Below are 25,180 nucleotides of genomic sequence, written 5' to 3'. Positions count from 1 at the left end.
ATGCTATAAATTGAGAAATAAGTAAATCAATATAGGTTACACAAAAACCGGAAAATTCGTAGGTTTTCCAGCGCTTTTCCGGGAAATGACCACGCTTATTTTGAAGCTTTAATGATCCTCTACAGTAATTTAAAAACTAATTTTGGTTACATGTGGGAGACTTACTCTATGTCTTGTGCTAAGACTCTTTTGATGTTCCAAGACGATCAGAATAAATCATCGAAAAGGTGTATTTAGCCCGATTCAGCCTCAGTTTTTTTTAAGAAAACTTAAAGAATCTTAAGAAAACTTAAGTCTGACTACATATTGAATTTCACACATGTCCAGTTTTAGCAGTATAACATATAGGCAGTGCAACACACTAGGAAAGAGTAAGAACCAGCAAGATTGCAGTGGAGGCATGGCGGGGCATTAGGATGTCCTAAAAGTTCCCCTCTTACAACAGGATTAGCATAGGGAACAACTTAACTGCTTTAGAACTTCTCTCTTAATCCAAGAATGTAGAACAGCGAAGTTTGTAAGCTAATTTTAAGTTTTTCTTCTTAAAAATTAAATTTTTGAATATTTTAGACGCAATGTAGGTTGAAAAAACAGTTGCGTCAGTTGTGCCCGTAGCATCATCCATGCGCGGCACAGTGACTTCACCAAACGACCACATTCACAAATCCACCCGCGCCTCTTGAACTCGCAGCGAAGAGTTGGTAGTAGGAGAGGAAAAAAAAGCGAAACAGCTCTTCCAAGTCGTGACTCTACCACCACACTCTCGCATCGGAACCCCGAGAGCCGGCACATTGCGAGTGCTTCGTGCAGCGCACCGTCGAATCATTCGGTTCCATTCCGTGGTCATGGCAAGTCGCGTCTGTCGTCAGTGAAACGTTGATGATTTTTTCGTGCTTACCAGTGCAAGAAGTTAAGGACGAGTGAGGATTTTGTTTTAAAAAATCCACATTGGATTTGAGAGTGACTCACAAGTGAATCTCTAGAAGAGTGTTTGTGGTTTGAAAATACTGCAAAAAGGGCTTCCTTCTTGCCCCTTTTATTTATATACATTTCCGATATTTTAAACACCTGTCTGTTTGATGAAAAATTTAAAGAGCGGAAGGTGGCTATTGGTGCGTGACATTGCATTCAAGTTTTCACAAAAATAACGACAAAAATAAAATACACGAATAAAAGTGCTTTGAATGTTTGTTGAATCAATAAAATTTTCTTGTGCTACATAATGTGAATGTTAGACACAGAATTTTCCAAAGTACCCACCGAACTGTTGTTCATGACCCTATCGCCATGGTAACATTATGGTGATGTTAAAGTAACTTGTGAATGAAACAAAAAAAATATATAACACTTCAAGGGAAAAAGATTGGCAAAAGTGAACATAAACACAAAAAAACTCCCATCGAAGAAATCGAAGAAAATAGGGAAAAGAATTCCATAAAAGACCTCAAACATTGAACAAGAAGAACAAAATGTCTCGAGCATTGATAGTGTTTCTCGTGGTGATAAACTCTTGGTCAGTTCTTGGTGTGTCCATCACCAAGTCTGCCTATAGGGATGTTGTGGTGGAGATTGAGGATTCCGTTCCTCGCGAGCAGTGCGTCACAATTCTCACGGAATTGGAGGTAAAGTGTTAAGCTCTTATTATGTACCTATTTTATACTTTGTTCATTTCGCGCCTTGTAACCTTTTGTCCGAATTAAATGTCTCTCTGGGTGCGCAAAGAAAGGTGCCGCGTAGAGCAGCACGAATTGTGCAATTAAACCTGCGATTTCGCCAAAGGTCATATCGTGAATTAATCAAATTCAATTGAAATCTCCTTTGATTGCCCCCCAAAAAATTGACATACTCATACCCAAATGTTTGAGCAATTTCAGCGTATTTTGCTTTATTCAGAAAATTAATCACTGAATTTCCACGTCGTCAAGAAATCACAGTTAAATCGTCATCAGTGAAGATTTTTTTTCTTAATCTACACTTGCTCTATTTTGTCAATGAAAGTTGGCCTTTAGACAAAATAAGAAGACGAGGAAAAAAATGTCTGCAATTGACCCAAAAAGAAGTACACAACAAATTCTTGAATGTGAAAAGTACATTGAAGTTGTTTAAATCCATTAAAGTGATATATATTGTGTAATTCGTAACACTCTTGTGTTTTGGGAAGAGTTAATTTGTTTAGGAAAAATTCAGTGAACGAGAAAATTTTATGTCGTTAAAAGAACGAATTTTTATTCTGTAATCGGCTCTCTTTGCAAGAATTACTCGTGGAAAAAATCAAGAAAAAAATGTAGGTTGTATGGCCCATTTAGGATTACTATCGCTCATTCATAAATCGCAATAAATCGAGTTGAAGCACCTATAATTGTTTGCTTGTGGTCTCTCTTTTGGATTTATTTATTGGATTTGATGATACCTTTTAGAGCGACTATATGTTGGGAAATTGGGTATATATATTGCATTAAATTGCCACTTGAAAAATAGAAAATTAGGACGAAGAAAATATAAATTAAAATGTGGAAAATAACTATAAATGTAAATAACCGCAAATGTTGAAGAATATTGTGCAAAGGAGTTTATTCGTTACTCTATGAGAAACAGTCTATGAAACAATCACGAAAAATGCTTAATCTTAGAGAATGAAAAAAAAATTAAAAAGTCCTCAAAGAGACTTCATTTTCCCAATTGGGATCAGTAGGAAAAAGATGGCAAGGATTTGCTCAAAAATGTTAACAGTGATGTAACAAATCGTTAAAATCTTAAAGCAATTTTTAACAAAAGATCTATATCAGAAAATCAATTTTTCTGATTTGGAGAGAAAAAAATCTTCCTTCTTTTATCTCGTGATCTCGTGTAACCTTAAAAGATCATCAACAAGTTCAAATTTAATGAAAATCCGTTAAAGAAAAACACTTTTAATGGATGGCGTAAATGAAAATTATTTTCCATATACAAAATTAATTATTATCACCAATTAAATCCGTAAATTGCTCTTCAACTACACTTAATTAAGGTAAGATTAAGTGGGTAACAGAAAAACGAGCAAAACTTGCTTTAAAGCATAATGACTTCATCGTATGATTTTGCTCATTATTTTTGCTCAGTGTGACATTATTCGCCGTGGTGCACACAAAAATGCCATAGAGATCCCTCTTCTAATGTAGCGACGTTTTGCATGTTGCCATCAATAATTAGAGAATGGATTTGCTGGAGTGGCACTGACACCAAAAGCCCATCATTCGCTCTCCCTTCCATTCTGTAAGCCACTCATACATATGATTTTTTCCGCAAAAATGGAATTTCCGTGAAAAATCAAAAACGTGGTTTTGTCAAAGTAAATACAGTGAACGGAAACTACCAAAGGTACGAATTATATCAATCAAAGTAAAAGAAATTAATGCTCCATTTGCGGTGTCGTGGGTTGTTTTGTTGGAGAATGCGCGAATGCTGTAAAAATAAAAAAGCTTAAGCTGAAGATATGAATTGAGTGTTGTGTTTTTTCAAGCATTGTTCATAGTTCAAGGTACAATTGCTTTGGAAAAAAAAGCCCGTGTTTGTTCGAAAAGAACTATAATTTACATTTCTATGGCTCGTACATTGTTCTTATACACATATGGCAATATAGGCACATACAAAAAGATCGTCTCTCTATCATTGTCGCAAAACAGTTAATATTTTCGAGCATCAGTGAATAGTGGAATCGAGACTTGATCGCGCGATATGCTCTAATAATGATTGGAAAATATCCTCTCTTCGCGTATTACCATCGCGAAGACCCTGCGCTAAAGGGGCATACATATATCTTTGTGCCCTCCAAACTCTGCGGAGTCACTCCAGCAATTTCAGCATACAGAAAGATTCCTTCCTCTCTTACCTAATAACCATAACAAAATATTATTTATACTCACCGACGTCGTATAGTATGTTGTAGGTACATTATTAAGTTTTATATTTTACTTTAAGAGATGTTTGTACGTATATTCACAAGTTGCGGAGTCATTTTGGGAATTACATTTTATACATACTATGTAATATATTTTTATGGAAAAGTGATTTTCATATTTGAACGATGTAGTGTTGTTTTTGTTAAAAACAACCCAACTTTTTCGTAGCATCTTTCGCGCGCTGATTATGCCTTGAAAATCAGCCAAACAAATCTTCAGCATGTCTGGCCATGGTTAAAGTACTTTCACTGCTGCATAAGAAGCCACCTAATTGGCAAAATTGGCGACTATTAGATTTATCTTCTCAAAATAAAAAAAAAACCTAACTATCCGCCTGGGTATTGTGAAATGAATGTGAGAGCACTTTGGGAGATTTGAATTCAATTGGGCCGGAATTAATTATATAGTTGAGGGGTCGTGAACTGCGCACCATAAATCTTCCAAACAATCAGGAAGTTGGGGCTTTTTAGTAAATTGTCTCTGTGAAAGTGTTTATGCAAAATGCTGAGCTTTATGCAAAATACAACCATAATTTCACTTACAATTCGCCAGAAAATTATCCATTAAATACTGAAATTGCACAATTTCCATTAAAAATAATTTGAATTTTCATTATCTAGTTAGGAAAATAATCTCTGCTACTTATGGCTGTTTTTTTATTCCAAATTTTAAATTTCCTTTTAATGATTTTTTTGAACAAGGAGTTTATTCGATCCTGTGTAGGTTTTAATCTCATTCGAGGAAACAATCAGACCACGCATAGTTTTGTAGAAGACCAAAAAAAATTAAAATAAATCATAAGATTTCCAATTTTTCACTGAAAGCATTCAAAGAGTTCCGTTTAAAAATGTCAACAATGACGTCACTATTGTGTTTTTCTGTATTTTTTATGCATAAAGCACATTGCGCATCTTTTTAAGAAAAATCAAAAGTAGCATTAGCATGTTACATGCACAGAAAAAAATGTTTAAAAAGAACACAATAATGACGTCATTTCTCACATTTCTTGATAAATCTTTATTCCTAGTAGTTCCCATGTAAAAGAAAGTTTCTTCACCGATTTTCTCAGATCCTTATCAAACTATACGTAGCCCGATTGTTGTCACGAATAAGGGATACTCTCATACAGAGTGAATAAGCTCCTTTAAAACCGAGATTATGGCTTCAATATGATCAAAACATTTTGCAAAAAATACTTTTAAAGTTTTTATTTAAAGTTTTAATTTCATTTATTTTTTTAATTCAAGAAGAGCAATACAAAGTCTTTTATTGTTATAAGATATTGCTGCATGTAACAGTAGAATTATTTTTCAAATACAAACAAACAAATCCCATAGGTGAGGCACTCCATTTCTGAAGATGCTGCGCCACGATAAGAGGTTGAAATTGATGATTTTTGTGTGGAATGCTAAAATGAAGCAATTAACTTCCCAAATGGGCTTATGTACGGGGAGGCTTTTGTCTGGAAAATATTTTTCCATCTCTGTGAGAGAATCAATTTTGTGAAAAAAAAATCATAATTTGATGTCTATGACTAGGATCCAATATACACCTGAGAGGTGTTTTACGAATGAGGTACAAATTTCAATAATGGATGCATTGATTGTAGAGAGGCATGTGGGGAAGTATGGTGTTGGTGTCTTCTTCGTGCTGATGCGGTGTGTGAGGTTGAAAATTGAGGCCTAAAATCTCAATGCTGCGCGATGGTTAGTGCATATTATTCACGATGATATTGATGATTTGACATGAAATTGCGGGAAAAGAGCATCGAGTTGGACATATCCATTTGAGGCCATGCTCATCAGTTGTCTTCCTCAATCTCTTGTGCCGTCATAACTTTGCCATATACACGATGTGTGCATTTTGCAATCATTGAATTCTAAATGGCCAAGTCCACAGCGCGCACATCATCTCAGCCCATAAATAAAGTGCAAGAGATCAACTTTCACATAACTGAATGCATTGCACAGCTTTGTCATAGAGAGAGGAGGTATAAGCACTTTTTGTTGGCGCATTAGCGTCTCTCTATATAGCTCCGTGATCCAACCGCGTATCTTCCTCACAGCTCCCCCGGTATCGTGAGAATGGAGCTCAACAGCGATATATAAATCCAATGCCAACACGCGGGAATCGATGTAATTTAATAATTTAAAGTGACGTTCTATTTCACCATTAAATTAACATTAAAAATTTTTATTTTCTGCCTCACTTCAGCCCCGAATCATTTCTCTCTTTTTTTTACCACCAAAGCCACGCAGTTTCCCTCCGGGAAAGCTATTAATACGCAGGCCAACCGCACAAAAATTATCCCGGCGAGAAAACGATGCATATTAGGCGCTCGTAAAAATGAACTCCGTATAGCCCTCCCATACCACAAAATCTCATTTCGGGGAGACAATTTTTATCAAGAAACAATTTGAGATTACATAATTAGTTCTCTGAATGATCGTAAAAACTTCTTTGGAGAAGTGAAAGGTCCTCCCAAATGAGCTATGGTGCGAGATGAAGTGAAAGATGTTCTATTTCGGGTACTAAATATATACTATAATAATTTGGAGAGCAAACACTTTATATCATCAATATTAACTCCAACCAAATTGCCAATAGAGAGCCCAATAAATGTCCGTTGAATTGACCGTTTTAATTTATTTGCCATCCAAGAGGCACTTTATTTTCTAAAATCACGATGAAAATATTCTGGAAAAAGAGATAAAATTCGCTGTTTTGAAGAAGGTGCGCTGTCACGAAATATCTACTAATCAACGGGGATTCTTAGCCAAGGGGTTAATTACTTATGCGGGAATTTAATGTTATTTTGAGAGACTAAATGCGGCGTCATAACTTTCCATTTAAGTTTTGTGGCAATAAATTCTATCAAAAGATGTTTGCAAAAAAAAAAAATTGGAAAATCTTCCAAGAGAAAATTCTTTTGAAAATTTTTGGAAAGGAGTTTACCCGTTTTTTTTTTAAGGAAAATCCCCTCTTTTATGTATTTAAAAATTAACAATTTCAAACATCTCACAGTCGACAAGTATAACTTCTTGTTTAGAGGTAGGGTAACTGGGGCAAAAAGTTAAGTCGCAAGGTTCGGAAAATGGACTGAAAATGCATTTTCCCATTGAGATAGAAAGAAATCGTGTGAGACAAAGTTGTAGCCCGGAAAATTTCCTATAAGACAGTCGTCATTATAAAATTAAAATATTTTCTCGGTACATACCAAGGAAAATATATTTTTCAATTAAAATTAACAAATTGCCCCATGTTCCCCTATCTTTTGTATATTTTTTTGAACTTTTTTTCAAACAAGGTCAGCCTTCTAATTCCTAATTAAATCCCATTCTTAGCTAACTAACTTGTGCACAAGACAAGCATTTTGAAATTAAGAGATTTCCGACATACATTCCATTTAGGGATGTCTTTTGTTGTCCAGAGAAACCTTCCTCTTATTTGGAAATTCTAAATAATTCTAGATAGATGATCTACCATTGCCAAAGAAGAGTTATTCAATTGAAATCATTTCATGATTATTCTTTTCTCTATCGAGGTTTTGTGGAACATTTAGTCCCTGTCTAAACATTTTGGCCATCGAAGAATGAGAATATTTTGCTAGATATAGATCTCCATGTGATTCATCATGCTCATGGCGAAAAAAAAAGAAGTGGTGGTGTGTTGTATTTAAATGGGAACCACAATAAAAGAAAATCACTCATCAACAATTTCAGTCGTGTAAAATATACACATAGTATGCAAATTCAATCGCAAAAGAATCGTGATGTTCTGCCAGAGGAGTTTTGTCTTATTTGTGTGTGACACCGAAAAAAGAATTCCCTCGACCTTTTGGTGGTTTTTCTTTGGTTGATTTGACGATGGGAAATAGAACTCCAAATGCATGCCTCTAAAATAAACTCGTACTGACATCATTTGCAATTGACCCAATGATATTACAAATGAGAAAGATTTCCTAGGGCTTCGGTGTGATGCGCAGCACATCTTTTCTTCAATAAACAAAAAGATTTTTGCTGAATTGCTTGGCATACCTACAAAGAAAAAAAAATGAAGATGGTACCGATGAATAAAATGTGAGTGTGACTGCATAATATGGACGAAAAAGTGTTGTGTGCCTCGCTTGTGAATTGAAGTGCATATACGAGATTGGAACTTCTTTCCCTCCAACTTCGTGATATTTAGTCACGTTTCTATAACAATCCAAGCTCAATTTCATATTGTGCATCGCCTCTACTATATAATATACATCATTTCCCCGTATATACAACGTTAACATTCATTTGGAACCACATTAAATGAATGTGGAGGTTCTTATATCTTATTATATATAAAGCAGAAGTGATTCTTCCACTGTTGGTAACATACAGAGAGAGGCCCCTAAAACCCAATGAGTTTTGCCACGAGAGACGGAAGGTGAGATGAGGGGGTAGAGTGAGGTGTATATGGAGGCACATATAATGTGGAAACTCATATAACAAAAATCAGCAGGAACACTTTCAGACGATTATGCTGGCTCTGCATGACACTGTGGCATTTTCATATGGGAGAAGACATACAAGTTCGTTTGATGTTTGAGGGCTAGACTATGGGAAAGGTTCTCTTTAAACCATGGAGAATTATTGGACATTTCAATGGGACTATTAACTACCCATTGGGTAGTACATTTGCGTCTAATAAATCACCCCAAAATTAATCTTCAATACATTATTGACGAATCCCACATCATCAATGGCATTGCTTCATTGTTAAATTTTCAAAATCTCCAATATAGTGTTTGATTGAAGAAATTTCCATCGTGTCATGCACCGGCCTTTTGTCAAGTACAATTTAAATCAATTAAATTTTTACCATAATCAAAAATGATTAATCAGTACGCATTATCAACGCTCTGCAAGATGGAAAATTAACACTCCACTAAATAAGTCTTTCTTGGCGGTTGCCTCTCAAAAAATTCTTGTTTCACTGCTTATCGGGGCTGTCAATGAGATATTCTTCCGGTTTTTCCTTGTATTCTTTTTTTTACTTAAGTTTTATCTCAAGATCTATGTAAGATTAGAAGAATTTGAGATTTTATTGGTTTTATTTACATAAGTTAAAAATTTGAGAAACGTTAAAGTGTGTTAAAATTGATAAAAGGAAGGAAAGTTCGTTCTATTTGTTGGTGTTCCACTACGTGGCGAACACCAAATCTTTTATATTTTATTCTTGAAAACCGAAGATAATAATCCTTTTCATCAGGTTTCTTTTTCTAACATTTAGTGTTCGTTCTGACGTTTAAAGTTTATTTAAAGTTTTAACGTTTCTATTCTAACGTTTTGCGTTTATTCTAACTTTAATGTTTTTTCAGGCTTGTAATGTTTATTCATTTTAACGACATTTACATTCTAACGTTATTCATTCATTCTGACATTTAACGTTTATTCTTACGTTCAATATTTTTCCTTTATTCTGACGTTTAACGTCTATTCTAATGTTCAACATTTATTCTGACGTTTAACGTTTTTCATTCATTCGTCTTAGCATTTAAGGGTTATTCTAACGTTCAACGTTTTTTATTCTTTCTGACGTTTAAGGCTTATTCTAACGTTCAACGGTTTTCATTCATTTTAACGTTTAATGCTTATTCTAACGGTCAACATTTTTCATTCATTTTGACGTTTAATGCTTATTCTAACGGTCAACATTTTTCATTCATTCTGACGTTTAACGTTTATTCTATTTTTCAGGCTCCTAACGTTTATTCAACATTTCTCTATATGACTTCAATAATTTTCATTCAATAATGGCAAATGATAGGTATTTTCAAAAAAAAAAATTAAAAGCCAATTTAAAGAAATTTCGCAATCTGCAAAAAAAAAAACATGCATAATGAAGTGAAAAGATGAAGTTAAGCAAAGATTTTCTTGGAATTAGGGAATACAAAAAGCAATATTTTCAATAGAAAACTTCCGCTTGAATGGATACTCTGAAGATTTGAATGGGAATTGATGATCTTTGCTTTATTGTCGGTGTATGTGGCAACAATGAGGAATGCCATTTCATTGCACCTTTTAGAAAAATCTTCATCTTTTCATCTGGCATCTTTTTAATAAGTAATTTGCATTTTAATGCACATTCAATGGCAAGCAAAAGACTTTGGACGCAATACCCAAGCGCAGTTGAGGTGGAGGCTTTCCATATGGGACGAATCATTAATCACTGATTCGACTGGATCTCCTTCAAAGAGACTTTTCTATGAAGGGGGATTATTCTAATGTTGAGTTTTGAATAATATGGCGAAAAGTCGGCAGATGGACGCGGGATTTATGTTTTTTTTTTTTGGGCAGAGAAGCAAAATTTCTTTATTGTGTTTCTAAATAAACTTGATTTAGTCACGACATTTGCAAGACGATTGATTTCAAATTACAAACGTTGAAATATAGGGGCATTGGATTAGCATATTTTGAGCTTCTGAAGAGCTCAATATATGAAGTGGAATGTCGTGGCTCAATATTAATTCATTTTGCATGATTGAAATGTTACGGCATTTTATGCTGCCGCGACACACTTCATTCACATCTTTTTCTGCAATCGCCCAAGATCACCTCTAAGATTTCACTTTCATCTCACCAAGATCATCTTTCTTGGTACGATTGAATTTTATGGAAATTACCTAATCATTTTGACAGCTTTGCTGCGGGTTGCACAAGGAAATCCTCCATGGCATAAAAGCCACTCCAGCATGGCTAAAAGTGTCGCCAAACACTAAATAAATGTGATGTAAATGCAAAAAGCCACATTTGGAGTTTATTAAAGATTCTTAAGACTCTCATGGAGTCGCGCTGTTTCTCTTGATCTCTCAGCGCGCAGAAAATGATGCGGGATTAAATGGCTGTGGCACGGTGGGTAATTTTTTCGTCCACGGCTCAGCATTCTCGAGCATTTTGGTACCCTGAGGGGACTTTGAAATTTTCAAAACCGCATCATGAAATCTTTTCCCATCACGATACAGGCTGCTCGGTTGTAGTCTCTGTTGTGGTGGGACGCCAAGAGGGAATTTAAAGAAAAACCTATTGATCAAAATTACTGCTACACGAAAGATTTGTTATTTCCCTTTTTTTTTACAAATCACTTGTTCTCGCTATTCCTCGCAATACAATTGGGCTCCAAACGATGGGCTTTTGTAGTAAACCACGGAGACACAATATAAAACAATTATCTTTGGCATTTCTATCTAATTAATTTAAATTTCCTTTGTTGTATGTAAAATATTGGTTAAACTTGGCGCAATATTTTCTCAAAGTATTAATATAAGAATATTTTTTAAGAATTCTCGTTTTATTATAATAGTTGACATTTATTTTTAAACATTTGACGTTCCTTTTCTTACGATAGAAAATTCCTTTCAAATGTTTGACGTTAAGTTTTTGAAGTTTTACACTATTTTTCTAACATTTGAGACAGTTTTTTTTGCTATAAAATTTATTTCTGACGTTTTATTTAGGCGCTATAAAATTTATTTCTGACGTTTCTGACGTCAAATTTATTTTTTACGTTTGACATTTTACTATCTAACCTTAAAAGTTTTTTTTTTACAACATTCTATGAGCATTTTCTAACGTTTGACATATTTGTTTAATTTTAAACTTTACTTTTCTAACGTCCGAAGCTCATTTTCAAACGTTTTGACATTTATTTGAACATTTTGAAATATATTTTTAAAATTTTAAATCTATAAATATTTTTTACCGTCTAAAGAAATTTCTGAAATGTTTTTTATTTAAAAGGGCGGTCAGACAACGCCACTGCTAGACTACTTTCAGCAATAAAGCTCAGGCAGGTGTTTTCAAGCTTACAAAACTCTCAAAGAATTACTAATCATAAACTGTTGATCAAAAATGATTTTTTGTTTTGTAAAATAAAACATTTTACTGACCAATTCAATTTTGCTCCTTTATTTATTAAATATTCAAATTACAATGAGAACTATTCATGTATAAATTCACAGACAATAGCAACAAATTTGAAGCATTTTCGGCATTTTCTTATGGTAAATTCCAGTAAATACAATAGCACCTCCCCCTTTTTGGCTTAAATTCCCCAAATTCACTTTCAATTTTCCACCGCACAGAAAATTGCCTTCATACTCCCAAATTTTACCATAAACTTAATTCAAAATTCCCTGCTCAGTGTTCTTGGGTGGAATGCTACAAGGGGGTTCCTCTGCAGACATTCATTGTTCGTACACCTCCCCTCTTTACGGGATGGATATTGAGTTGTGCGCGGGAGGAATGCTGTGAATCCATGATTGATTGAATAGTGCATGATTTGCAAGTATTGTTGTCAAGTTGATTGGAAACTCAATATGGTGACAAATGCAGATTTCACAAGAATGGCGCGTCCAACAAATTGGTATATAGACGAAGGAAATTAATTCCGCGCTGTCTGTCTCAGGAAATTGAATGTGGCTTATCATGACTTTCCCAGGAGAAAATTTCAAATAATTCCTCCTTCGTTCAAGGTGAAAGGGAACCCGCATTACGTTGCGAAAAATTGATGATGAGGTGTCTTTGAAATACAAAAGAGGCGCGCGCGAGGGCTTTAAAAAGGCTTTACAGTGTTGCTTTAGTAAAGTGAATTTCCTTCATTGCCTTCTCCCCCCACTAAAACAGCTTCCAATGGAGCATATTTTTCCACAATGGCTGCATAATTGAAATTAATTTAACCTCTCTCATTTTATAATCATTATCCATCAAGTCTGAGTGCTACAGAGTGCGATGTTCATATGTATGAGATTCAATTTCAAAAATTTATATATTTTTTTTACATACTGCGCCACCTAAAACTTCTTCCACAACACACATTTTCATGCATTTGAAGATGAGGTAGGTAGTTGAAAGTGAGGAAGAACCGAGATGCTTTGCTTTAAGAAAAAAGCCCCTCTTTCCAGTTGCTATTACCGCTGAATTGTTATGCCCGATTATTGTGTAATATCCCCGAAGAATGATGATGGATTAATGAAAAATTCAAATTTATATTTAAATACCCCATCGGACTGTATTATTTTCATGTTGGTTTCTCCGCCATTGCTATAGATAGTTTTGTGGTTTATTATTATTAAAATATACATATGATATTGATGAAATTTTCCTCACAGCATTATAAGAAATTTTGCGCAATAGCACAGTGTGGTACTGCCGGCCTAAACATATAATGATCATCATGCTATATGCAGGTATTGTTTAGCAATATTGTGAATTAAATGTCTGACTATTTTATGGGCAAAAAAGAGCCACCTAAATGATCCACCGTGAGTTTGATTTATTACCAAGGAGAGGATTTATAAAACTTCACGTATAACCATTTTCATTTAGCCAAAGCAATGCTCTTCCACGAGGAAATAAATCACATCACACAGGACTTTTAATGCATGGCTTCATCATCCCATGGACTCGAATAATTCTTCATTAAGCCTCTTCAATAAATTATTTATTGATGACCACTGAACTATGGGCTAAAGACTTTTAGTTGCGCTTTTTCCTCGAAAAAATTTTACTATGCGGTGTGTCCATTCAAACTTTTTTTAACGTGCATATTTTTAGTCAGAAAATATCAAAATTTTGCGTGATAAATCATTTGCAAAATTTAATGGCCAGTGGGTTTTAGTTTATTCAGAATTCTCATAAAAATTGCTGACGGAGAGACAAAGCAAAAAAAAAAAACATATTTTGATGGAAATTATTTTAAGTTCATGAAAAACTTGCGAGGTGAGCCTTTTGCTAGTGTTACGTGTATTTATGCATGAGACATTGGGGTAGATTCTGATATTTTTCTCTTTCTTTTCTTTTCTTAAAATTCGTCAAATATAAGATATTTGGTATTCTGTTAAAAATCTTTTAAGGAATTGACATATTTTTTTTCTTAAATCGGTTATTGAAGAAAAATTAATTTTCAATGGCTTTTTAAAGATATTTCTGATTGTTTTCTTGAACAATAAATTTAAAAAGAATCAAATGTCAAATTATTACAATAACTTTTAGAAAAGAAAAGATTTATATCAGAATCAACCACATTTTTCTTAATGACTTTTTTAAGCGCTTTTTCAATAAAGAAAAAAATAATTCTTTAATCTCCCCCGCATTGACGAAGTTTCTGATTAAACCCATAGTTACTTAACGATCCCCATCAATCCCCTCTAACTCCTTAAATTAGATCTTTAGCTGACACTTTGACATTGAACTCAAACGTAACAAGTTGCTCCCTTCGTAAGAAATATAATTTCATTTTGATAAAATTCCAATAAATTGTGTAATTTTCGTTTGAAGGATGGGCAACATATTGTATAATGGGAAATGATGGAATAAAATCAAATTAATGCGACCTAACAGAAATGCAGTGTGAAGTGAGTGTAAATCAAGGGGCACAGATGTCTCACAACCCCTCGAGTGACATCCATAAATATAAGGGAAAAAGAAAAAAAAAAGAAAGAAAGCCGCGTCCACATGATGCAATGCGGGATTCCCACCATAAAAAAAAAACCTCTTCGTCCTCCATTTAAGGATTTCTTTCCTTCATCGTCGATCCCTCGGTTGATCCATTGAATTCGAACCTTCGATACATTTTTTTTGTGTGTGCTGCCCGCTTAAAAAGAAAGAAGAGATGGATGGTTTTTGGGAAGGCTAAGGATGAATCCAATGCGCTCTTGCGGAGCGACATTGATGTCTCTTTGCGAGGATCCTTCCACCTTTTTAGCCCAAGCAAAGTATAATCTTCTTACGGGATTAAGGCAAAAGGAAACGAGGGAGAGCATGAGAAAAAAAACTGAAAGGTTGTGAACCGTGGTAGATTTTTCTTTTCAACATTAAATTCCTCCTCCTCCGGGTTGAAATAATTGAATTTAATACCAATGTGTCTAATTTTTTCCTTCTTACAAGGAATGCGTCGTCCTTAAGACGAAAAGAGGACTCTTAATCCTTCATGCATTTTCTCCCCTCGATTTTTCGTTCTATACAATACTATTTTAAAGGGATTTGAATTATTGAGGAATGACGTGAGGAAAAACACCTCCAAAAGAATCTTGTGTTTTCTTACATCGAAGAATAGGGTGATTTTTTTGTGCAACAATGTGATTTTTGCCAAAAATTGCCAAGGTGGGCAAATTTACAGTGTATGGTGTACTTTTTTTTAAATTTTTTTGCCCTACAGTCTACCTCTCAATCTTAGTCTGTTATAACGTCTATAGTAAATGTTTCACAAGTATTTTCTCAAAACTAATTGGTGAAACATTAGCGTTTATGTTTCACAGATTGAAAGAGACAAAAGTATAAAGACTGACGTCACTTTGTGTCTTTATTGACGAATTTTTACCATATTATGAAATTAAAGTGTGTTGAAAATAGTAAATATGTATGGTGATTTATTATTTTTTTTGTATCTTCTCAAAACTAATTGGTGAAACATTAGCGTTTATGTTTCACAGATTGAAAGAGACAAAAAAAACACAAGGTCTGATGTCATTTTCCGTATTTTTGGACAAGTAAAATATCAACTTCTCTCAACCAAATCTGGTGGAAAATAGTAAATTTGTATGGTGATTTCCTACTCCTGATTCTCTAGAAAATTATGTTTGCTCCGTATAACGTACCTACTTTGAATTTTGAAAATCATTTTTATATTCGTAGATTTTTTATTGTTAAATAAATCTCTCAGTTTTGATTTAACACAAAAAATAAATGAGATTCGGAAACCCACTTCCTCTTCACTTCATTTCCTTGCAATTCTGCAAAACTTTATTGCATTTTGGTGTTAGAGCTTGAGTGTTAGAGGTAGGCACGTGTCTCCAATTTAGTTCTTGACTATGAGTGTACGCTTCTACTTGTGGACCCATCCACCCCTTGATCAATCTCCATAGGGAAAAATGGATGATGATTGAGTTGAGCCTCGGTAAAGTCTATCCCCTTTCTTTTTTTCTCGGGACGCGCAGTCGAAAAATAATTCAAGGGGGGTTCGTTGTACATACAATTCAGTAGCAACAATGGCATCAATGTCAGCTAATGTAATTTCACTTTTCGATGTTACATTACTTTTGCCCGAGGCACCATATGGCGGATGGCGCATTTATCCATGCGTTGAAATGAAATTAATTCCACTGTAATTGATACATAATAAATGCACCTTATAGGATGTTGAGTAGAATAATTCTCGAGAGGATCGTCGTCGGAGGACCCTTGAAGAAGGTACAAGAAGCGCGTTGTGATGGAAACTGTTACTGGGGCTTGACTTGGTTGTTGTGGGGATGGAGGGTGCTGTGGAAATTGCAATTTTCACATCAAAAGCACACACATTTATCACCAACTCCGCTAGACGGATTGGAAATTGAGAATGAGAGAGAAAATCTCTATAGTTTTCCCTCGCTTGCCTAAGCCCCTCGTGTGCCACGTTTCAAACCGATGATAATACCATGTGCGTATTCATATAAAATATCGCTCTCGTGTCAAATTATGCACGTGCACAGTGGATTTACAAATTGCAATTCCTCCTCGAACTCCCTTAATATCCCGAGCTGCTCAATCATTTAGTTATGTGAGGAATGAGATGGAACAATGGGATTTTCGCACAGATCGTATTCCAATTGATGGCCTTCGGTCCGATGCACTTTATGATGTGAAAGGGTATTTTGGTAGATTATCCTCAACGCCCGCACCTCCCGAGTTCGATGGCTCAATTTATCACGCTCTTTTTAGCTTTTTGAATTTGTGGGAAGAAAAAGTTTTAATAAAATCCACACACACACCGAGATAAGATAGCATTGTTAACTTGCAATGAACGAAGAAAAGAAAAAATTGTCGCAAGAAAAGCCGTCATTGAGGTCTCACGCTCGCGAGGAAGATCTCAAGCATCATCATGAGCTGAAATTATCAATAATTGTCATATTTTTCACGCAATTAGTAACGTCAGGAAGTTAATAATTCATTGAAAGAAAGTTTTTCCATTGAGAAATTTAATTATCATCCCCCTCGGCTAATTAGCAATGAAGGGAGAGATATCTCCTCTTAGAGGAAAAATATTCCCTTCCGTCTAAATAGAGGAAAAATCAATTAAATTGCTTATGGTATAAGGGAAGTTGTTTTGACAGGTAGGATGGAAATTTAATTTAGGCATCCAGGAAAAATATTCAAGGGGCGTTTTTAGGGATGCTTTGTACTTGACACAAGAGGGGTTTCCCATTGAAGGTGAGGGGCTTTGATTGTGCATTCAAAAAAAATCTCTTCAAAATCTTTTCAAGTGAATTCTTCATAAAAAAAATTAAAGTGGGAAAATGAGGAAAATTCTCTAGAATCCCATAGAATAGATGTAGAAATTTTAAGGATTATAATAAAACTATTTATTTTTCTTTAAGACTCTAACAAAAAAATAATTCTATCTTATTTGTTGACGAATAAAGTGCTTTCAAAAAAAAATCTCTTAAAACTTTTTAGAAAAAAAAATAAAAGATTTAAGTATAAAAATTAAGAAGATTTATATGATTTAAAATTTCTTTAGGTTAATTTAGTACAGTATTAGGTTTGGTTTTAATCCCCTAGGTGAGAAAAAGTGAGAAAATTCTAATCGGATAGAAGTGATAGAAGAATTTAAAGGAAAATAAGAAAACTCAGTTTATTTTCCTCTAAGAGGCTTTCATAAAATTAAATTAATTAAAAAAAATCATTTTTTTTCATTTGTCAATGAATAAAGTTATCGCAAAAAGTTCTAGAAAATTCCTAAAACAAATGTTCTTTCTATGCAAAAGCAGTAATTGCTCAGAATTCCATCAACATAAAATCATTTGTTCCCACTTAATAACATTAATATTCACATAAATCAAAAGAGTAATTAAATTCAACTCTTCCCTCTTTCTAGCTCTAAAGATTTAGAAATTACTTAAAGAAACATAGTCAATGATTCAAAATAATAGTTTATCCGATCCGGAGTTTATTTATGCACAAAAGGAATTTTTGCCTATCAGCTGAATGAATAAAAATCCCAATGAAAAGTCAAATAAATCTTCTCTCTATTGGAATTCCAAAAGAATATAAACACAGTTAAGCTTTGAGAGTGATTTTCTTCGCATCAAATTCGGAAGTATATCTCTCGCAACATACACAATGGGCTATATCTTTTGACATGCAAATGTGATATTTGATATATAAGTTCTAGAAGTTCTTTTGGGTGACTTTTATCAGTTGCTCTTGCCAAAAACAGAGCATTGCTATCTTGGCAGGAAGAGGTGCGAAAAGCCATCTTTTGGGTTGCTGACGCCAGTTTTGTCCCGACTACGATCAATTGGGCATTAATTGCTGAATTCTGCGATAATGCTTGAGTCTTCCCTCGCGTGCTAAATGGCGCGCGGTGTCTCCAAGGCAGGGCCAGATATTATGCAAAGTCTTGTTGTATATTAATAGCGCGCCAGCAGTTGTTTAGATAGTGATGCAAATTTTATTTTTTTTCTTCGCGTTCTTTTTGGGTGGAGAAACCGCGACATGGTGCGGATTCTCCACATGGATGCGGCCACGGAAGTGGCGCAAATATGAAGTTGGCGAAAGCTGAGCCATGGGTGATTGTGTTTCAGGACAGGCGAGAAGATTCATGGGTTATTGCAACAGAAGGTGAATTGGAAGGTGCTCAGTCAATCTTCACCAACATTTAGCCACGCACTCAGGTGGAATGAATTCTTGCTAAATGATTTTCCATAATGGACGTGCGGCAACACACAAAAAAAGCCTGTACATCTTACATATTGGGAGATAGAGTTACCCAACGATACTGTCTCTTTGCCAACAAGTGCAGAATTGCTCGGAGTCAGCCTGTGTGTAGCTTCATCGGTAGACATCTGCGGCACCATCGGCAAAAGGTGCACCACACATAAACCTTCATCATCTCCAATTTCATATTATTTTGTGACGAAGAAATTCAATTCTTTCCGTTTCTTCCCCATCCCCTTTTTCCGTCTTCGAAGGGAAATCATGTGAGACCATCTAATTGCTTCCTCAACAGACTCACAACGCATCTTTCGTTGATCTTTCCTCCACTATTTTTTTCCTCCTTCGGGATATTTGGATTGTTGAAATAATAAATAAAAGAGGGGTGACTCTTTGACGATCAAACACTTTTAGGTGCCTCGTACTTATCTCTCTTAGTGGAACAGAAAAGTCACTTAATGGGTGCGAAGGAAACAAAATTGATGCCCCACCGAGAGATAGCACTTGTCACAAAAATATATCATCATATATGGCGCTTCTATGTATTTTAACTTTATAAGAAACTTAAATTGAAATTTGGTTCTATTGAGGGATACCGCGACAATAAAAAAAGAGCATCAGATAGCGGCCAAGGTGGTCAGCGATGGGGGGATTCAGCTCCACCTCCATTTGGGTGAAAAAGAGCGTCCTCGGAGGCTGCAGAATGGCGCGATCTCAAATTACGGTGGCGCGGCTCAATTAAGGTGCCTCGCGAAAGCACGTGCGCAGTGAATTGATGTCTCCGCACGTCCGAGGAAAAATAATCTCCTTGTGGTACTTTTTTCTTTGCACATAATCGATATTGAAGAACTTGTCTTGAAAAAAAAACAGAAAAAAGAGAAAAAAAGTGGCCGGTGGAAAATGCTTGGTTTATGATTCTAAAAGTGGTGAACATCAGGTGGGAAACCTGATGTTCTGTAGGCTTTCTTTCTAACCCCTCTCGGGTCGAGAAAACAATTTTGATTTGCATGATCTTTTAGAGAATGAAACACAGCTAAAGAAAAGATTTTTTAAAAATAATTCAACAAAATGGTCGACCGTTATCCATTTTTTCCCTTTAAATCTTCAAATCATTTGCATTAAGGTTTGAAAGAGAAAGAAACATTAATGCGAATGTTTTGAAACATCAATTTGGCTTCCAAAACGTCCTTCGATTGCTCTTGGAAAAATGCTATTCAACCATCATTGACATTCCTCATGGCAAATGTAAAAAAAAGAACTTTATTCAATAAAACATTGTATTACACCAAAGTTCTCTGAATTAATAAATAAATTCATGAAATTCAGTTTGCGATGGACAAAAGCAGGTGCGAAAATCCGCGTCAACTTTATTGCCGCCATCAATCACAATGCATCAAAGTCCACACAAGGGTGTCATCTTACCATTTCTTATTCGCGTGAAACATTTTGTCGGCCACGCGGGGAATTCTACCACATCAGCAATTCGTCCGAAATTACATTGGACAAAACAATTTTCTTGTACATAATATGCTTTTCCACAGAGTCATGCAAAACCTCAATTTATGGGTCGCTCTTAACCACCACGGTACTTTCATCTTTTGCGCCTGGACGTGACTTTTTCACTCTCTTTCACGGCTCTGACCTTTTAATTGCCCACTGCAGAATGTTTAGCCACTTTGCCAATAAAACTGGCGGCAATGTGGGAGATTTTTTTTGTTCATTTTTGTGGGGGAGTGTAATGAAGATATGTAGATTTGTGGTTTTTCGCCTCAACAGAAGTTTAATTGTGCGATCTTTTTTTTCTGTTTACTTTTAGGCTTCCTTGGCATCGGCATCGCAATTTCTCTTCTCAGCTCTCGATGGACGAGCATACTTTGGCGAAATTACCGTGATAATTCCTACCACGTGGCCCGAAGTGTGCCTCCCGCCAAATCGCACCGTAGTGCCAGCTAGTGGTGAACACAGCGACATCACCGTGACCTCAATCCATCCCATACACAGCGAAGCAGTGTGGACACAGCAATCTGGTGGATGTGGCGAAGCTGGCGAACAAATTTTCATGAGCTACACCGGCCTCAATCGAGCAACGTTCGACAAAGAACTCGTGCGTGAGTGGGCAAAATATAGATATGGGATTTTCGATGAGAGAGGATTTGCTCGTGATCCCGTCTACCCGAAATGCTTCATGACGGACAAACGCCATGTAACTGCATGCTCAGATTCCTCAATTAATCCTGATGGGGTTTGCGAGGATAATCTTACAAATTACAACACCTCAGCTGCTGTTGATCCAAATGCACGCACAAGTCTCATGTATGCTGCTGAAGCTCCCAACGTGGTGATGTTCTGCGACGAAGGCAATCACAATAGATTCGCACCCACAAAGCACAATCATCTCTGTGGCCGCCAAAGTACTCTCGAAGTTATCCTGAAGCATGCTGATTTTGCCAACAGCAATATGGTTTCGGTAACATCTCCCTCCTCCATCGTCAATACCCATCCAATCTTTGTGTACAAAAAGCGAACAACCACGCGTTATGTGATTGTCATCGATGAAACTCAGGATATGCAAATCCGTGAATCCTGGAGCTTCCTCCGAAATGCCATACGCAAGTGGGTAGTCTATGATCTCCCACGCAATACGGAAGTTGGTGTTGTGTTGGCTAATGACACGGCTGCTGACAAAATTCTCCAAATATCTTCACTCCTTGTGCCCAAGACAAGAGATCTCGTTGCTTCATTCATTCCCTATTCGCCAAATGACTCAAGGCAACCTGCATGCGTGAACTGTGCCGTGAGAGATGCCATTAGGATGCTACGTGAAAGGAGTAGGCTAATTGGGCCAGCTAGCAATGTTGTCCTTATAATCGCACCAGGAATGGACTACAACACTGACCATCACGCTCTATCCCTGGAAGCAAATTCAGCCAAAGTTAGAATCGTCACCATTAACTATCCAGGTAATTAGTTTTTCTCCTTTTTGTTTATTAAATTTCGGCTCAAAGGATCAAATTTTTCTATTTTTGACACTTTCTTCTGTCATTGGCAATCACATGATCTTGTACTAAATTTTTGTACTAAAAATCCGTTAAAATTTAACTGACATTGAAAATTCTCTTGAGAATATTTCATTAAAATATCAACTTTTCCCTTCAGGTGTTATTCGTCGACAACCTTTGGATATACTGGCATCAAAAACTGATGGCTCTTCGTATACGATAATGGAGAACAAATACAACGGCGAAAAGACATTCCTATCAACTTACTTTGATCTCACAAATGTCCTTTTTCATATTGGCACCCAATATTACGAAGGAAACCCATCAGATCTTCCAGTGGAGATCCACAGAAAAGAACTCGTTGATATAGTTGAGGATGCTAACTCTGCAAAGAGGATCAGTCGCTTGATTACGGGTAGTTTCATGTTAGACAACTCAATGGGTATTCCGTCGTCCTTCTTCGTTTACACGCACAACGTGGAGCATCCTCTCATTCATGGTCTCAAGCTAATCAGTCCAAATGGAGTAGTTTACTCAACAAGAAGCGATTCAAGGCTATCTGTTAAGCAGCTCATGATTCCGGCAACAATCAATGAAACAGGCACATGGACGTATACAATTGAGAGATTCAATGGAAATCCTCAGCCACACTATGTTCAGGTGATGGTGACACCGAGAAATGGGAATGCAGCCGTAATTAGAGCTAGAGCTTGGATACAACGGAGTCAACAGGGTGGCCCTATTCGATTGTATGCAGAAGTGAAGAAGGGCTTACTGCCAGTTCTATCGGCACTCGTTGAAGTTCGCATTACACGAATGAATGTCCAGTGCAATGCCAGTATTGACTGTTTCAAGAGGTTCAAGCTCTTGGATACAGGAAGTGGTGATCCTGATGTAACCAAGGGTGATGGCATCTACTCACGATATTTCAGTAGCGCAGAAATGGGCGTTGGAACGTACAAGTTTGAAGTGATCGTAACGGATAATGGGAATACGGCTTATTCGCTTGCAGACGAAGCCTTTGCGAGGAATTTGGATGGAAAGGGTCAACCATGCTGCGGTAGCGTTATACCTGTCCCATCTAAACAGCCACTACCACCATTCCAGAGGGTCTTACCAGCTCTAACCGTCTTTGTCACCAAAGAACAATCTGATCTCGAAAGTAAGGAGATTTATGGAAGGATAGGAGATCTCAGAGCTGAGGTAGGAGTGAAACTTATTAACAACATTTTTCCAAAGATAAAAACTAATTAATTTTGATCTTCTTTATAGGTCTTGGAGGGAATGAAAGTTCGCCTAAGTTGGACCTCACCTGATCTCGGAGGCTTAAATGTTGCACGGTATGAAGTGAAGTATGCCACATCAATTGAGGATATTGTGAATAACTATGAAACCGCTGCTATTATGTGGACGCACGATCAACCATTTGCATTCTCAATTGGTGATGAGACATCGTTCATTCTCAATATGACCACTGAACCCGAACTAATTGGTCAACCGCTGTACTTTGCAATTCGCGGGTACGCACAACTCTCCAAAGATGCCCTAGCCAGTCAAGTATCCAACTATGTGCGAGTATTTGTGCAACGTCCTAGTCTCCCATCAACTGCAGCACCAAATTATGCAACAGATGGAATCTACTCGTCATGGCCTTTTGGGAATGATAGCGACAACACGGACAACTTCATCCCTCGCATTGCTCAAAGTATCAACATTGGCCTGGAACTCATCATACCAATTATCGGAGGAATTATCCTTCTGATCGTACTCATCTTCATCTACTGCTACTGCTCAATTGCAAAGCGGAGATCCGGCAGTGGGGAGAAGAAGAAGACTCTCAAGCAAATGAAGAATGAAAGCAACCTTGTTAACGTAATTGTTCCATCTCCAATGCATCAGAATCACCAAAATAATTTGCACACTGAAAAATTGGATAATGACACAATGCAGAACTACGAAGCACTCAATGATGTTCCGGATTTGCATACAGTTGGTGTCCCAATTTACAGTCTCGATGATGATCTCAGGGCCAAGAATCGGTACTCCTTGGTCCACCATCAGGAGCAGCAATTGATTGAGGAGCTCAAGCAATCGCACCACATGCAGAGGGACATTCCAGTATCATGCCCCACATATGGTCCTCCTGGTGTTAGTATAATTTCTGCCAGTAATACTTTAAGTCGCAATGGACGTATCCTTAGCCCCTACGAATCCTGGACTGCATCGCAACTACTTACCGAACACGAACGTCGTCATAGTCCAACAGATGAGCTACTCATGCCCAATGTAAATGGTATGGAGGGACTCGTGGATATGCCACCGAATGATCAGATGTTGCTACTAAATAACCACCACAATCGCTCAGACTGCGTCTCTCTTTCGGGTAGCCACATGGCGCCACCGGTTCCACCACTACCCTACAATACAGGTGACTACCAAACGCAATCGAACTACGTAATCTACGGTAGGGGACAGAATCAACCACCGCCGATGTATTCGGTCGTCAATCGGGGAAATTCATCACCAGGTGCACCACCCCCGCAGCAGTTTGGTGTCAACAGCAGCCTCCAGGGTAGCCTAAATTCGGTGAATTCAAGTGAAAAGAAAAGGCGGAACGTGACCATGGTGTAAGGCTCTGCGAGCGCCCCAAAGCTCCATTGTGACTAGTCAGCAAAAATCCCTAATCGATAGGCATTAATTTGTACTCAGATCCTATGTGTATCTCATATCTCTGTATTTTAGTAAGTAGAAATTTTAATGTAATTTCGTCGTAAGGAATCAAAGAAATAAAGATAATAAAGAATTATGCGATATATCATGAAATTATTATTTTTTGTTTAATCTCCCAAAAATTCTTTCTTTTCTTGATATGCTTGGTGGAAAATTAAATGTTTGATGTTGAAGAATTTTTTCGCCAGAGAATGGTTTGAAAGGGGATAAAAACTCAATTTCTTATGCATTCTAATGCATTTTAATCGCTCCTTGAATGAAAATTCGGAAAATTCATAAAAACTCGTTCAACAAAAACTTACGGCCGTTAAAATATGTCTAAAATATTTGAATACCGTGTTAGACACATAAGGGTTAAACGGACCTGTTTTATCGACTTTACTGCAAATTGGTAAAGCAAAGACACATTTTTTTCAGCATAAACCGAGAGGATTTTATCTGGTATAGAAATAGGGGAACGTGGCCCAATTCCGACCTCCAAAGGTTCGCGCAGAATGAAAAAAAATGTATAAAATAAAAAGCAATATTCTTAAATTTGGTACCATTTTAAAGCCCATTTAATGCTCTTTCAACTCCCATAACTTTCTACATTTAAAGTTTTAACAGTTTTAAGTAATAGCGGATTGTAAAAGGCCTTAAGAGGTCCGAATTGGGCCACGTTGCCCTATGTATTGTTCTTTGAATAACTTTATCAAAAATCGCGTTTTATCTGAGGAGAAATATTATATCAGGCCACCTTTTACCTCGATTAAGGGTTTAACGGTTTATGAGTTAACCTCTTAAGGACCAT

General features: G+C 36.4%; 2 protein-coding genes across 2 annotated transcripts in view; both read left to right on the top strand.

Annotated features, from left to right (window-relative positions):
* LOC129795447 (mediator of RNA polymerase II transcription subunit 1) overlaps positions 1-25,180 on the top strand; it is a 1,235,552-nt gene that overhangs the window by 776,087 nt on the left and 434,285 nt on the right. The gene's annotated exons all lie outside the window — the stretch shown is intronic.
* LOC129795454 (calcium-activated chloride channel regulator 1-like) lies at positions 476-24,483 on the top strand. The gene is made up of 4 exons (XM_055836735.1): positions 476-1,622; positions 20,478-21,621; positions 21,818-22,863; positions 22,933-24,483. Exons 1-4 carry the CDS (start codon positions 1,470-1,472, stop codon positions 24,289-24,291), a joined length of 3,702 nt encoding a protein of 1,233 aa, XP_055692710.1. The 5' UTR covers positions 476-1,469; the 3' UTR covers positions 24,292-24,483.

The sequence above is a fragment of the Lutzomyia longipalpis genome, chromosome 4, assembly GCF_024334085.1.
Source record: "Lutzomyia longipalpis isolate SR_M1_2022 chromosome 4, ASM2433408v1".
NCBI classification, from domain to species: Eukaryota; Metazoa; Arthropoda; class Insecta; order Diptera; family Psychodidae; genus Lutzomyia; species Lutzomyia longipalpis.
Note: the sequence above shows the minus strand (reverse complement) of the source record. Positions and strands in the feature narration are given on the sequence as shown.